The sequence below is a fragment of the Tiliqua scincoides genome, chromosome 5 (genome assembly GCF_035046505.1).
Source record: "Tiliqua scincoides isolate rTilSci1 chromosome 5, rTilSci1.hap2, whole genome shotgun sequence".
NCBI classification, from domain to species: Eukaryota; Metazoa; Chordata; class Lepidosauria; order Squamata; family Scincidae; genus Tiliqua; species Tiliqua scincoides.
In genome coordinates this window covers 50,502,327-50,516,949 of record NC_089825.1, presented here as the reverse complement: position 1 = coordinate 50,516,949, position 14,623 = coordinate 50,502,327, and the positions used below count along the sequence as shown (strand labels likewise).

General features: G+C 40.3%; 1 protein-coding gene across 2 annotated transcripts in view; it reads right to left on the bottom strand.

Moving 5' to 3' along the window:
- Positions 1-1,301: 1,301 nt before the first annotated feature.
- The window catches only part of CDV3 (CDV3 homolog), a 14,400-nt gene continuing 1,078 nt past the window's right edge, over positions 1,302-14,623 (bottom strand). The window contains exons 2-5 of one of the 2 annotated variants that reach the window (XM_066628136.1): positions 10,295-10,371; positions 8,971-9,107; positions 7,830-7,983; positions 1,302-6,231 (exon numbers count right to left, since the gene is read on the bottom strand). In XM_066628136.1, the coding sequence (XP_066484233.1) occupies positions 6,225-6,231; positions 7,830-7,983; positions 8,971-9,107; positions 10,295-10,371 (375 nt within the window). In that variant the 3' untranslated portion in view covers positions 1,302-6,224. The other variant, XM_066628135.1, reaches the window with a different exon arrangement.

Here is a 14,623-nt window from a genome sequence, read left to right as displayed (position 1 = left end):
ATATATCTGGACTTTTAGACGGCGTTTGACATGGTCCCTCACCAAAAGCTACTGAAAAAACTCCAGTCAGGGAATTAGAGGGCAGGTCCTCTCCTGAACTGAGACCTGGTTGAAAACCAGGAAACAGAGTGGGTGTCAATGGGCAATTTTCACAATGGAGAGGTGGAAAGTGGAGTACCCCAAGGAGCTGTCCTGGGACAGGTGCTCTTCAACCTCTTTATAAATTACCTGGAGACGGGTGAGCAGTGAGGTGGCCAAGTTTGCAGATGACACCAAACTTATGAGGAAAGGCTACAGTGTTTGGGCCACTTCAGCCGAGAAGAGATGCCCGAGGGGGGACATGATTGAGACATACAAAATTATGCATGGGAAGGATAAAGTGGACAGAGAGATGCCCTTTACACTCTCACATAACACCAGAACCAGGGGACATCCACTAAAATTGAGTGTTGGGAGGGTTAGGACAGACAAAATATTTCTTTACTCAGCGTGTGGTCAGTCTGTGGAACTCCTTGCCGCAGGATGTAGTGATGGCATCTGGCCTAGATGCCTTTAAAAGGGGATTGGACAAGTTTCTGGAGGAAAAATCCATTATGTGTTACAAGCCATGATGTGTACCATATGCTACCTCCTGATTTTAGAAATGCGCTATGTCAGAATGCCAATGCAAGGGAGGGCACCAGGATGCAAGTCTCTTGTTATCTGGTGTGCTGCTGTGAGATACAGGAAGCTGGACTAGATGTGCCTATGGCCTGATCCAGTGGAGCTGTTCTTAATGGGAACAACTATGTGCAAAATAGTCAATGATGCACATGGAATGTGAAATGTAGGCCTATTCTGTTTTTCTTATATTTGTATAATTTGCTTTGATATACTAGCTAATGCCAGATGAGGCAAATCATGAGTAGTGTATTACACCACTTTGACTAATATCTTTTGCAGCCTTACCTTGGAATAGTATAGGGCTTATTCCTTAGCAAACCATAGTGTTTTACTGTAAGGCAAATAAAAATGAAGAATTTAACAACTGAAAGTACTCTTAACTAGTATAATAGGTCTGAATCAACATGTTTAATGGTAGCTTCAAATAGTTAACATTAACTATTATATGGTTATGTAGTTCAGTACCACAAGGCTTTTTTAAAAAAAGAAAATAATGGAACATAACACACACCAATAATGAGTGAGAAACTTGAATGGAAAGTAGCATCTCTTCCTGTAAAAAGCCTATGTGATTTGTGGACTGTTCAAAGAGACAAACGGGCATCACATTACTTCAGTATCAGGTTCATGTAAGAAGATTATTAAACTGTGAATGTAAGTTTATTTCATTCAGGGAGTTTACAAAAAATGTTGATCTTAAGTAATTTCCATGCAAAACCCAAAAACCTTGTTAATACAATTAAGATCTGCACAGTTAATCACATAAAACCAGAAAGGGATGCATAAAGATTGAAAACTCAACCATGCCTTCTTGCAAAGTCCATTGTTACATGATCCACGTTTAAATAATTTTTTGAGAAGCCTTCCATAGTAGTAGCAAAATACTGTAATGAAAACCAAGTTGAACATTTTCTTATAGTGACAATCGCCCATCAAATCTCAGTTATATTTTGCATTTCTATAGCACCTTCCAGCAGGAAAACTCAAAGGCTTTTTCCAAACAATGAAAGCAGCCTCACAACACCCCTGTGAGGTAGGGAAGTATTGTCTTTACAGTGTGGAAACAGGCACAGCAATGCTTTCTCCATACTATGCCATACTTGTAAGATGCTATATTTTCAGCCTTGTAATGGTTCTGGATTAGATTTCTACATCATGTTCTGAACTTGCCATTTCAGTATTAATACTTTAACAGGGTTGAGTGAGTAATTTATACCAGCAAGTAGTCCATTTTATTTCACTTTGATGGAGCAAGAAAAACTTTTATATGTTTGGTCAAAGATCCCTAGTCATTCAACCATCACAGATGAAGGCTCTGTAGATTCAGATTTGCTCTGAGAATTCCTAATGCTAAGATCTCTCCTCATGATACTTTCCTCCAGCTTCAAGCCATATTAGGCAGAAGATTAAGTAGACAGCACACTGAATAATACCACTGTGAAGACTGTAGGGGAGTTAGAGAATGCTTCTCCCCTATAAAAAACCTCCCTTCACAGAGTAAACTAGTACCTCAGGGAGAAGTTTAGCAGAGCCCACTCCTTGATCTGCCCTTTTTTAAACACATGGAGAGTTTGGGGGGGGGGCATTCAACCATACCATTCCCCCACTCTGAAGTGGTAGAATCCAAAATGCTACCTAATTCTGTATGTGTAGAATAGCTCTTAATCTTTGACTGGATGTTGACAGACAGGTCACCAAGTCTTATTTTTCTCTCAACACATTATTCAAGTGCTTTTCTATACATTCACATGTGTTTTTTTACAGCTGTCTCAAAAGCTAAGTACATTGCACCGTTCCACAGCAGCACAAGTCTTCTGAGATGTCTAGAAAACAGGATGGATTGATACTTTGACACATTTCCTTTTGTCAGCATCATGGTGACATTCCATTAATCTTGCACCTGACATTTCATTTTAGGGTTATCACCATTGCTTTGGATATTTTTAACTAGTAAAACTGTATGTAATAAGCATGGGCTTTGTCCTACTTTGACAACAGTTTTTGAAAGGAGGCACAGCAGTTGTCGCTGCACTAACTAGGCTTAGGCACAGTTTATCGAAAATAATGCAGATAAAGTTTTCAAATACTAGCATGTACAGAAAACTACATAAACATTACTTTCCTGTATACCATGAATATCAGGAATCACAACAGCAGTTTAAAGCCTTAGCACTAAACACTTTCATATGCAGGTCCCAATGAAGTCAAGTATATAAAAAATACTTCCTATACTGACATGGCTTTTACTATATACCCAGCATAGCAGTGATAGGCTCAGCTGATGTCCACATATTAGACATCACATATGACCATGAACCTATGCATGTAGAACCCAATCCCTCTACAAATTTTTGGAACAATTGTGCTAGGCAAACCTGTACAGGTCATACCTGATGCATACAGATGCATGTTCAAATTTGACTTGAGACACTGAGCAGGTACATTCCAATTCCTCACAGTGCTAAGGCTCAATGTTTGCACACAGTTTATACTGCAGCCCTATATAGCACTTGCAGAAACCTCTGAAAACGTGATAGCTCATCAGGCACTCCTCATGGGTCCATAGAATGCATACCCTCTCTAGGTTCTTTACTACCAATTAACAAATCTCACAGCTGTTGTAATGCTCCAGCCATGTTTGGAATAAAACATTTGTTCTACCACCTTTGACATCAACATGGGGCTGTATGTAATGAAAGCACCCAACTAAGCACCACTGAAATTAAAGCAATGAGTTTGTCATGACAGAGTCTTATTCACTTCAATGGCACTTCAAAGTCATGACTAACTTCCTTTGGTACAACATATCCTTATGCTGTCACCATTCTAGATTTAAGCCCTACTTGGCTATGACCCTAACAGGTGAAGCAGGCACTCAGTAGCTTACTGAAGCCTGCCCTTCTTGAATAAGATGTTATCATGGACATTGTAAGTGTCAACTGAGTGGTATAGCCAAATAGGTTACCAATTACAGTTATGGTGCATGCACTGTCATATTTGTCTTTACATCCATTCATAGAATATGCAGCTACCCCAAACAAATACAAAATTTTGTAGGCCAACTTCAACTTCAGAGGCAGAGATTCAGGTTTTTGCTGACTTCCAGATATAGTGCCTGCTCAAAAACTGTAAAGCTAGATTCTTCATGACAGTACACCAACACTTAATTGTGTATTTGCCAAAGAACCAGCTAAAAATGCTCCAGGATTGATTTGCACTTCAGATGAACCTTCTCCCTTTCCTTATAGCTCATGGATCATAAGCAATAAAGCAGGACAAATGCGATTACATAGGAAAATAGTCCAGCATACATCTTTTTTGACCATTCACTGACTACCCATATGCAGCTAAGTTCACCAAGGTGGACTTCTACTTAGCCCAAGGGACAACCAAATTGATGAGTTTACAGAAGCCAGTGGTATGGCATAATTATTCCACACTTTTTTTAAAGAGAGCAGTAGCTTGTGTTTTCAACTATGTCTTAATAACTATTAAATAGCTTAATGTGCTACAATGTGAAAAACTCCCCATACCTAAGGATCCAGGGTTTCAAAGTATCAAAATTGGGATGCAATGCAAACAACTGCCAACCTCAAGAGCTCTGCTGCTTCACTCAGAGCAGGAAATCAGTTCACCTGCTATCTCACAGTAGTTTGTAACCTTTGACTGTGGTAGTATATGGGGTGATGTAGACAATGACCAACTGTATCAAGCTGACTGAAGGTCACCCACCATTAGCAACAGCAAACAGCTGAATTACAGTTTAATTCTGTGCACATCTACTCGGAGAGAAGTTCCACTTCATTTAGTGAGACTTACTTCAAAACATGCATAGGATAGCAGCCTTAAGTTTCAGTTTCATGATCGTTTATCAACTTTGGCATGCTTAGTTTTAAGTGATGCATAGCACCATCAGAACTCAACTTAAAGATGCATTAGACTCTGGAAGCCATGTACATTTCCTTTTATTATTATGACAATATTTTCTTGCTCTGCCAACTATGTCCAAGAACTTGAGAAAAAATACAAATGACAGCTTCATCTATCTTATTATACAGTATATTAAAACTTGATTCGTGTGTTAACAACCACTTACAAAATGCTGACATTTGGATTTAAAATTTTAAGTTTCCACTATGTCATTAAGTGATATCAATCCACATAATCTTAGTTCTTTAGCTTTAATACCCTGCAAATCTTGTTGGCAGAGAGATTTTGTGGAAAGATGTAGCAACTCAGTGGTGTCAGCTGAAGGTTTGTTTTCAATGCCCTGGGTACTCAGTGGCCTGGTTTTAAGTTGGTTGAAGCATATTTAAAATGTTGCTATTTAGTAGCCATTTCATGTCAAGCAATTCTTTATCGCATAAAGCCAATTACATTCCAAGCACTGAGGCAGTGGGAAAGTTTGTTCATTTATTGCAAAGTCATCCCATCTTTAAAAATCAAAGAACAAAACCTGTTTCCTATGAATGTATTTTTACCTACCCATCTTACAAAGTGTGCTGCAGTGATGTCTGAATTCCTACTTGAAGAGTCCAGAACATTACTTGACTCTTAAACATATCAGCACTGGACAAACCAAAGTTTAGAAACAGGAGCAGTCAGATATTTTCTGTATTCCTGGAACCTCTTTGGAAGTTGTCTAGAATTCTATTTACTGTCAATGCCTTACAAGACAATATAACATGAATCTTAGCATACAAATACTCTTATACTAGCTTCTCTCCAAATGGTCATATAGTTCTGCAGAAGACTGGCCTGTAACTGAAGTTGGGCAGCAGAGGAAACAATGCCATAAGCACAACACCTTACTCCCAGAATATTTCCAAATGTAAACCAATAAGAAGCCACAAAGGACATTTTACTAGACAATTACTTTCTTCCTGCAAATACAATAGTGTGTGCAACCAACAGCCGATACTTGCCATATTACACTGTTAAGGCTAATTATACGGCATGTGCCTTTTCAAAAAAGCTCCAGATACTAGAGGAGCACAGACATTTATTGGCCACCAAATACAGTCCTACAGAAATCCTAGGCCCTTGAATCCCAGAAGAGTATGATAGTCTGCATATTCCATGCTGCTACTTGACTATACTGCAATTTCAAGCCAGGAAAGGCAGTTTTCAAAAATGACGAGTTTATATTGATGAAACCAGTTAATATATGCAGACTAGTGTCCCTAAATTTTCTATTAGGATTTATTTTCCAATAACCTAAATCAAAACAAAGTAAACAAACTACAGTTCAACATTACACTGCATATTTTTGAAAGTGGCATTCACTAGAGAGGTTCCTAGTAAGTTATGGCTACTTATGAAAGGATGTAATAAATGGGGCACAGGACAAGTTGCTCATTTTAAGGTCACTTAAATTTGTTGTTTATAGTAAATCAGAACCCAGATGGCTGACTTCTGCAGGATTTCTGAGAGGAATCCAGTAGAGCTGGTTTCGCGTTTCAGATGGCCACTAAAGAGTTGTAACCTTTTCCAGAAGTTGTGATCCACATGGTGTCCACAATGAGTGCAGCAAGTCTGAGGTAGTCAACCCTTACGAAGGCTCAGTATCTGAACATAAAAAGATTTGAAATAACCACTGGCTGCAGATAGTTTTGCAGATATAATATACTGGGGACTCTTGAACCATTTACATTATTTCCCCCATATCCAAAGAAGTCAGATGTACCATATTAAGCATACTTCCATAGTGCAGAAGAGCCAATCACTTACTTACGTCAAAGTGGTCTGCACTTCTTGCAGTAGATCCAGAAGAAATAAGACGGCATGTTCATAATAGTTGAAGTTTAGTTATCTTAGACTGGAAAGGTACCAAATAACCATTCCTTAATTGTAATGTGTGTGCAGCTTTACTGATCCCCAAGCACAGCATATTGGTTGTCTAGCTGAAGTTTAGTTGCCTGGGTTTTTGATACCTCATCCCTACCTCTAGTTTTGTGTTTTACTACTTCAAAGCTCTTCTCCATTTCTTTATCCCTAAGGGAAAATAAATGTAATCAGTAAGTGTCGTAACACACTTGCTCCTTAAGTACTATTAACTCAATGACACTAGTTATGATTGCAAAGTTCCATGGCTAGTGCCTCAGACAGAATGGAGCTATGAGCCAAGGAACTACTACAGGTATGGCTAAGGCCTGTGCATTCTCTGTACAATTACAACATTTCTATGAACACACTTTAATAATACAAACTGCCTTTGAAAGCATAAATGGCACAATTGGAATCTGCTGTTCAAAAAACACAAGTTCAGTGCTATGGACAACGCTAGTGGCACAGTTTTGTGATTTGCAGTCATAAGCAACCATATTAATTCACCCTCTCACAAAAGTGAGAATGCCACAGTAATACGTGAACAGCTATGAACTTGCTGATTTCCTCATGAACGAAAACTTTAGTATCTGTTTGGCAGCTAGTTTGGTGCATCCATGAACTTGCACTCCTAAACAGAAGACTCTTGTCATATGTCAAGCCACTTAAAATGTAAAGAAGTTTCATAAGCAGTTTGATATGGCATGGGGGCCCACCATCTGAAGCAAAACATTCCATGAGGCACACCCAAAGGCTCAGACACACCTGAAGTAGTAATGGGGATCCAGAAAATAATACACAAATCCCAGGTCTAGGGAGAGATTGCAAGAAAAAACCTAAAGGTAATCTTTGTCAACAGATTTTATTCCATAGATAAACACTGAACAAGGTTTAAGTTGTGGCTTAGCTAAGCAAACCACCTGTGAGGGAGGCATAAAATTAATGCAAAGCCTACTTATTTCTTCTGTTAAATGTGAATCACAGCGTTAGAATTGGAACAGATCTTTGAGGCCTTCTCTTCTAACCTCTTGCTCAGTGCAGGCAACTGCTACAGCAAGTTGGAAAGTTCTGATATCCTGTAAATGGCTGACATTAAGATCTGTAAGAATTGTGATGCAAGTTTTGGAACAGACACAGATCATGCCTACCAGCATTTTAACATCTCACCCCCTGAGCCCCTTTTGTTATGTTGAATTATTTAGAACATAACTGTACATCAAGCCAGATGGCTTCTTCTGATGCTCAGTACCCAATATTCATGATCTCCATGGACAGAATTACAAAACTAAGAATAAGTGATTATAGAAAAAAAAATCAACTATGCAGAGTATCATACTTACTTTCTGGTATCTACATGCTTGGCAGTGGCCTGCAACGATGGAAATTGTGTATCACTATAGATCTCTGGGGGTCCTTGTGGTGCTTTCCGTGTCCTGGTTTCCCTTGCACCAGGTGGCCTATATACGCCACTGGACTGCACTGGCTCTGGGTTTTCTGCAAATTATTTAGAAATAATTTTAGAAATGGCCAAGCATAGTTATAAGGCTGTGCAGAATTCCACTTTAGATCTTGGTATACCTCAAGTTTCAGAGTATTATATGCAATTATACTCTAGTTTAATGAAGACATTCAGTTACATTGTACAGACTAGCCACCTGCTACAGAGATTCTTTACTGAGCAAGGGACCATCAAAACTAATTTAAGACAAAAATAGTTTCTAATGTGTCAAGACAGGTTTTAAAAACTTTATGCTTCAGATTAACTCTGAGGAATTTATCTTATTCTGTCTCTCATAAAAAGTGTAAGATGTACAAATGTATATAAAATAAAATAGCTTCCTGTAACTATATAGAGAACAAAATGCAATAAATCTCCCACACTCTTTTTGAAATGCAGTTATGTCTGCTCCAAGACAAATGCAACCAGTGGAAGATGAGAAGAAATCTTGCGCTGCCATCTCTTGCTGCAATACTACAAACATTTTTATTCTTCTCAATATAAAAATTATATGCCAAGACATTGTTTTAAACCTAGATGTTCATAACTCTTAATGGAGCTAGTAGCTCCAACACCTGGAAATGTAAGGCATCCTTCAAATAGTGGGTATGAACAGTGTCTGAAAAAACATGGAAATACTAGCAACATACTATATCTTATGACAGCTGGTTTCACTGTGTCATGCGTTGGCTATTCAGCAATATTTACAAGTGGGGTGCTTGAAGTTTAACATTACACTTAAACAGTAGAGTTTAAGCTCTATTGTCCCCTCTACATTTCTTTTACAGTCTGCATTTCACTTTCTCCAGCTTTATGAATCATGCTATGCAACACTTGGATAGTTTCAGCTCCACAGTTAAGGTTATTCTTATTAGTGATAATGGAACACTCAAAATAATATTACTAAACTAGTAACATACAAGGTCTAGTATACCAATTTAATCAACATTCCTTTATACTGAGGAAAAGAACCCAAAGTTTACCAATAATTTCAGCAACAGGTGTTTGTGTAGGAGCAGATCTATTCCAAGGACCAGATGACTTATCCATACCACCACCTGGTTCTTCACTGTTATCCCTTGGGTCTTCTCTCTTTTCACCTTCTTCATCATCTTTTTCACTGTCAGAAAACAAAACAGCATTATGCACACCATTGCTTACATAAAGAACACACAAGACATGGGATGCATTTTTAAGTACACCAAGTGCTAATTCTTATTGAAACTACACCCATACATAACTGAATGCTCTTCCTATGGGCAGAGTGTTATGTAAACAGAGGACAGAGCCTGATGCCAACAAAAGAGCTAGCAGCCCAAGTATTAGTGCTTCATGAACTAAAGACCTGTATTTGGAGTAGGGACTACAAAGATTTAGGACTCCATGAGCTAGGCCAGGGGTGTCCAAACATTTTGGTAGGAGGGCCACATCATCTCTCTGACACTGTGTTGGCGGCTGGGGGAAAAAAGAATTTACATTTAAAATTTGAATAAATTTACATAAATGAATATATTTTAGAGATGCAACTTATATGAAGGAATGAAGGTCTTGCAGTAGCTCAAGGCCTATAAAAGGCTTTGCACCAAGTAAGGCCGGTCTTTACTTCACTGCCACACACAGACGTCTTTACTTCACTGCATCACAGACGTGAAACAGCAAGTAGTGGAGGGAGCCCTCGTCCCACAGCACAGGTGAGAGGTCGAACAGTCATCCTCACACTGAGAGCAGTTGGGTCGAGCCTGCACAGGCTCCAGCAAGTCTCTGGAGGGCCAGAGGCTCACTGGAGACTGGGGGCTCTCCGCAGGCCTGATTAGGAACCCCCGAGGAAAGCAAGTGGCCCCCGGGCCAGGGTTTGGGCACTCCTGATCTAAGCCATTCAAGAGACAAAACAGACTGAACACTAAAGTATTTGTTACACTTGTTTTAAAAAGGGACATAATTAAAACAAGTGAGTTAGTATGCAAAGAAACAAGGAATATAAACTTTTGAAAATATCTTGGTTATTTAATGTTTTAATAGTTAACGTCAGAAGTGTGTTTTAAACAGTCCAATCTGCTGCTTTTTTTATCAGTCATGCCAAAAATCTTAGAAATATTTTAAAAACATTTTAAAAAGGAGACAGCGGCTAAAATGCGCACAGGTATGACTGCTCTGAAGCAACGTAACCCATTCTTGACAAGTCAAGTTTAGAAATAACAACCAATGACTATTCAGTTGATGCAAGCCATGCTGACAAACTATAATAGATATGTCTGTAATAGAACATGGCTTGGTATACTGCATCTTCTATTTTGAAGGTAGCAATACCTAATTTGCATGGATTGAACTCTGAGACCACTGTAGTCAATTTCCTCTTGCTCAAATTCCTTCCAGTCATCCTCTTCCTGCAAGACACAATTACATAGGTATGTGACCTCATCACTCAATGAAGGTGGGCAATCAGCATCGAAATTTATGAAATGATTGTGGAAGAGAAAAGCATTTCAGGTTTTAGTCTTGCATTCTTCTGTTGTATCAAGGTAACAGACTACCCTAAAGCAAAGCACAGAGCACATGTCCATCATTCAAAGCATCTGATGTAGATAACTGCCTCCATCATATTCAATAATGCTAGCTACCCATACAAAATCCAAATTCACAAGTCAAAATCAGCACCACTACTGGAAGAAAAAGAATGACTACATTGAGTTAAAAGATGATGGGTCATATTTTAAACCAAGTTTTTTTGGTAATGTTAGAGCTGAGTTGGAATCTAGAGGTCATGCTTAAGCCAGTGGACAGTGAGGATTTAGTGCTGGTTTTACGATTACCTCAACTTGACATTTATTTAGTATTACCAACTTGGCTTAGGGTTGGAAAAGGCATTAATCATAAACTAAACACTTTTTGTATGTATGTTACAGGTCAATGTATAAAAACACACTTTGGCAAAATATTAAGGTCTCTTTATGACAAACATGTATGCAGTATATGACTTGTATGTGTTGAAAGATGAATTGATGTGTTCTAAGATGAATCTGATGTGTTTGAAGATGAATTGAGGGAGGGAAAGGGAAGATAAAAGGAGACTTAGAGATGGCAGAGAAATTAAATGAGTGCATCTGTCTTCATGGCAGAAGACCTTGGGCAGATACGGCTGCCTGAATGGCCCCTCCTGACTGAGGAATTAAGTCAGATAGAGGTTGAAAGAGAAGATGTTTCAGACCTAATTGACAAATTAAAGATCAATAAATCATCGGGCCCTGATGGCATCCACCCAAGAGTTATTAAGGAACTGAAAAATGAAGTTGCTGATCTCTTGACTAAAATATGCAACTTGTCCCTGAAATGGCCAGTGCCAGAAGATTGGAGGATAGCAAATGTCACACCGATCTTTAAAAAGGGAAGGAGAGGGTACCTGGGAATTATAGGCCAGTCAGCCTAACGTCTGTTCCGGATATGATGGTGGAATGCATCATCTTAAAATCTTAAAACACATAGACGAACAAGCATTGCTGAGGGAGAATCAGGATGGCTTCTGTAAGGGTAAGTCTTGCCTCACAAACCTTTTAGAATTCTTTGAAAAGGTCAACAGGCATGTGGATGCGGGAGAACCCATGGACATTATATAACTGGACTTTCAGAAGGTGTTTGACACAGTCCCTCACCAAAGGCTACTGAAAAAACTCCACAGGCAGGGAATTAGAGGACAGGTCCTCTCATGGATTGAGAACTGGTTGGAGGCCAGGAAGCAGAGAGTGGGTGTCAACGGGCAATTTTCACAATGGAGAGAGGTGAAAAGCAGTGTGCCCCAAGGATCTGTCCTGGGACCGGTGCTTTTCAACCTCTTCATAAATGACCTGGAGACAGGGGTGAGCAGTGAGGTGGCCAAGTTTGCAGATGACACCAAACTTTTCCGAGTGGTGAAGACCAGAAGAGATTGTGAAGAGCTCCAGAAGTTCTCTCTAAACTGGCAGAATGGGCAGCAAAATGGCAGAGGTGTTTCAATGTCAGTAAGTGTAAAGTCATGCACATTGGGGGAACGAATCAAAACTTTACATATAGGCTAATGGGTTCTGAGCTGTCTGTGACAGATCAGGAGAGAGATCTTGGGGTGCTTGTGGACAGCTCGATGAAAGTGTCAACCCAATGCGCGGCAGCAGTGAAGAGGGCTAATTCCATGCTTGGGATCATTAGGAAAGGCACTGAGAACAAAACGGCTAGTATTGCAATGCCGTTGTACAAATCGATGGTAAGGCCACACCTGGAGTATTGTGTCCAGTTTTGGTCGCTGCATCTTAAAAAAGATATAGTGGAGATGGAAAAGGTACAAAAGAGAGCAACCAAAACGATTACTGGGCTGGGGTACCTCTCTAATGAGGAAAGGTTACAGTGTTTGGGCCTCTTCAGTTTAGAAAAGAGGCGCCTGAGGGGGAACATTATTGAGATATACAAAATCATGCAGGGGATGGACAGAGTACATAGACGCTCTTTTCCCTATTGGATAACCAGGGGACATCCACAAAAGTTGAGTGTTGGGAGAGTTAGGACAGACAGAAGAAAATATTTCTTTACCCAGCGTGCAATTAGTTTGTGGAACTCTTTGTCACAAGAAGTAGTAATGGTATCTCGCCTGGAGTCTTTAAGAGCGGATTGGACAAGTTTCTAGAGGAGAAGTTCATTACCGGTTACAAGTCATAGTAGGTATGTGCAAGCTCTTGGTTTTAGAGACAAGCTGGCTCTGAATGCCAGATGCAGGGGAGGGCACCAGATTGTGTCTGTTGTCTTGTGTGCTCTCTGGGGCATTTGGTGGGCCACTGTGAGATACAGGAAACTGGACTGGAAGGGCCTTTGGCCTGATCCAGCAGGGCTCTTCTTATGTTCTTAATTCTGTTCTGTTTTTCTTCATTATATGCAGTCCCTGGAATCTCATTTGATTATCCCACTCCCAGTCACTCAAGGGTCTTTTGACTCACTACAGCCAGTTTTTAGATGACTGAAGACAGGAAAAGAAAATTGGAAAAATCCTACAGTGTGAATAGAAAGTGTTCTTTTTGTACACTGGGGTCTTTTGATCCAAACTGTCTATCCTTAAAAAGCAATTCCTCCATTTTTTAAGTAGGAAATTTAAAATTGCCAAGCCATTATATATGGCCAAGACAGATCTAACTATGCCCACATTTCAAAGCATAAACTCATGCACCTGCAGAAACATTACAACAAAAGTGCCTGCTATTAGAAAGTTACTTTTCACAGCCTGGGAGGCTTGTTGAATAAAAAGAAATACCAATAGGAGCAGGTTAGTGAACCAATCTGTAAACTCATAAACCAGCAAAGAAACACATTCTCAGCAAAATGGGACTATTTCTTCATATTACTACAACTGTCTTCCTGGAGTGTTGATGGTATGGCAAAAGAACAAGTACAGGTTGCATGACAAAATACTACACGATTAACAAACAGGAGCGGCAACCACTACAAGAAACCTTTGTATTACTGTTTGCTTGTATGCAGTGGTCCCCTTGGGAGAAATTCACTGGTGAGACACTACTGAGATTCAAGTCCAAGAACAGCTGTTTTAGGGTCAAAGATAACAGTTGTATACATAGAGCTCACCCTGCCCCATTTCTGGAATTGAATCTGGAAAGTCTCAAAACTCGAAAAACAATTAAGTATTAGCATGTTGTTTAAGTTATCAGCAAAAACGTTTTATTACATTTAGGGCGCAATCCTAACCCCTTATGTCAGTGCTTTCCAGCACTGAAATAAGGGCAATGCAGCTCTGAGGGAACAAACATTCCCTTACTTTGAGGAGGCCTCCGTGAGTGACACCCAACTGCAGGATGCAGCGCAGGTTCCATTGGCACCACTATGCCAGTGCTGGAAAGCACTGACATAAGGGGTTAGGATTGCGCCCTTAGAATCCATTACGGGGTACAAGCCATGATGTGTATGCGCAACCTCCTGATTTCAGAAATGGGTTATGTCAGAATGCCAGATGCAAGGGAGGGCACCAGGGTGAGGTCTCTTGTTATCTGGTGTGCTCCCTGGGGCATTTGGTGGGCCGCTGTGAGATACAGGAAGCTGGACTAGATGGGCCTATGGCCTGATCCAGTGGGGCTGTTCTTAAGTTCTTAAGTAGTTTTATTCTCATGTTATCTTGAGAATATACTAGTAAGTTAACTAAAAGGGGTGAACCCTCTTTTAGAAGGTGCAAAAAGAGGTTCTGCACTGCCATGTTGCTGCTATGGGCTGATGACAGTTACTCAGCCTTGATCTGCCCAGTGGCACTACTTTAACCCATTCCTGCACAGCCCTCATGTATATGCATGTGATCAGTGTCGCGGAGATGCAACACTGGGCAGAAATGGCTGAAACAGAAAGTACCCTCCCCCCAACTCATTAGTGTAATAGAAAGCAGCCACCCTGCTTGTTGCAGTCGTATGTGCCAGACCCACACGGACAGAGATAGCAGGAAGGGGAGAGTTTATCTGAACGGGCGTGGTCAGTATCAAAGGGCACAGCTGAAGCATACAGAGGCGAGACCGTGGTGTGGGCACAAGATACTCTGGGGTGGGTGACCGTGGCATGGAGGCTTAGCTCGAGGGGGCGGAGCACTCAGCCTGGCAGGGAGGTGGGCGAGGGGCCCCTCCCTTC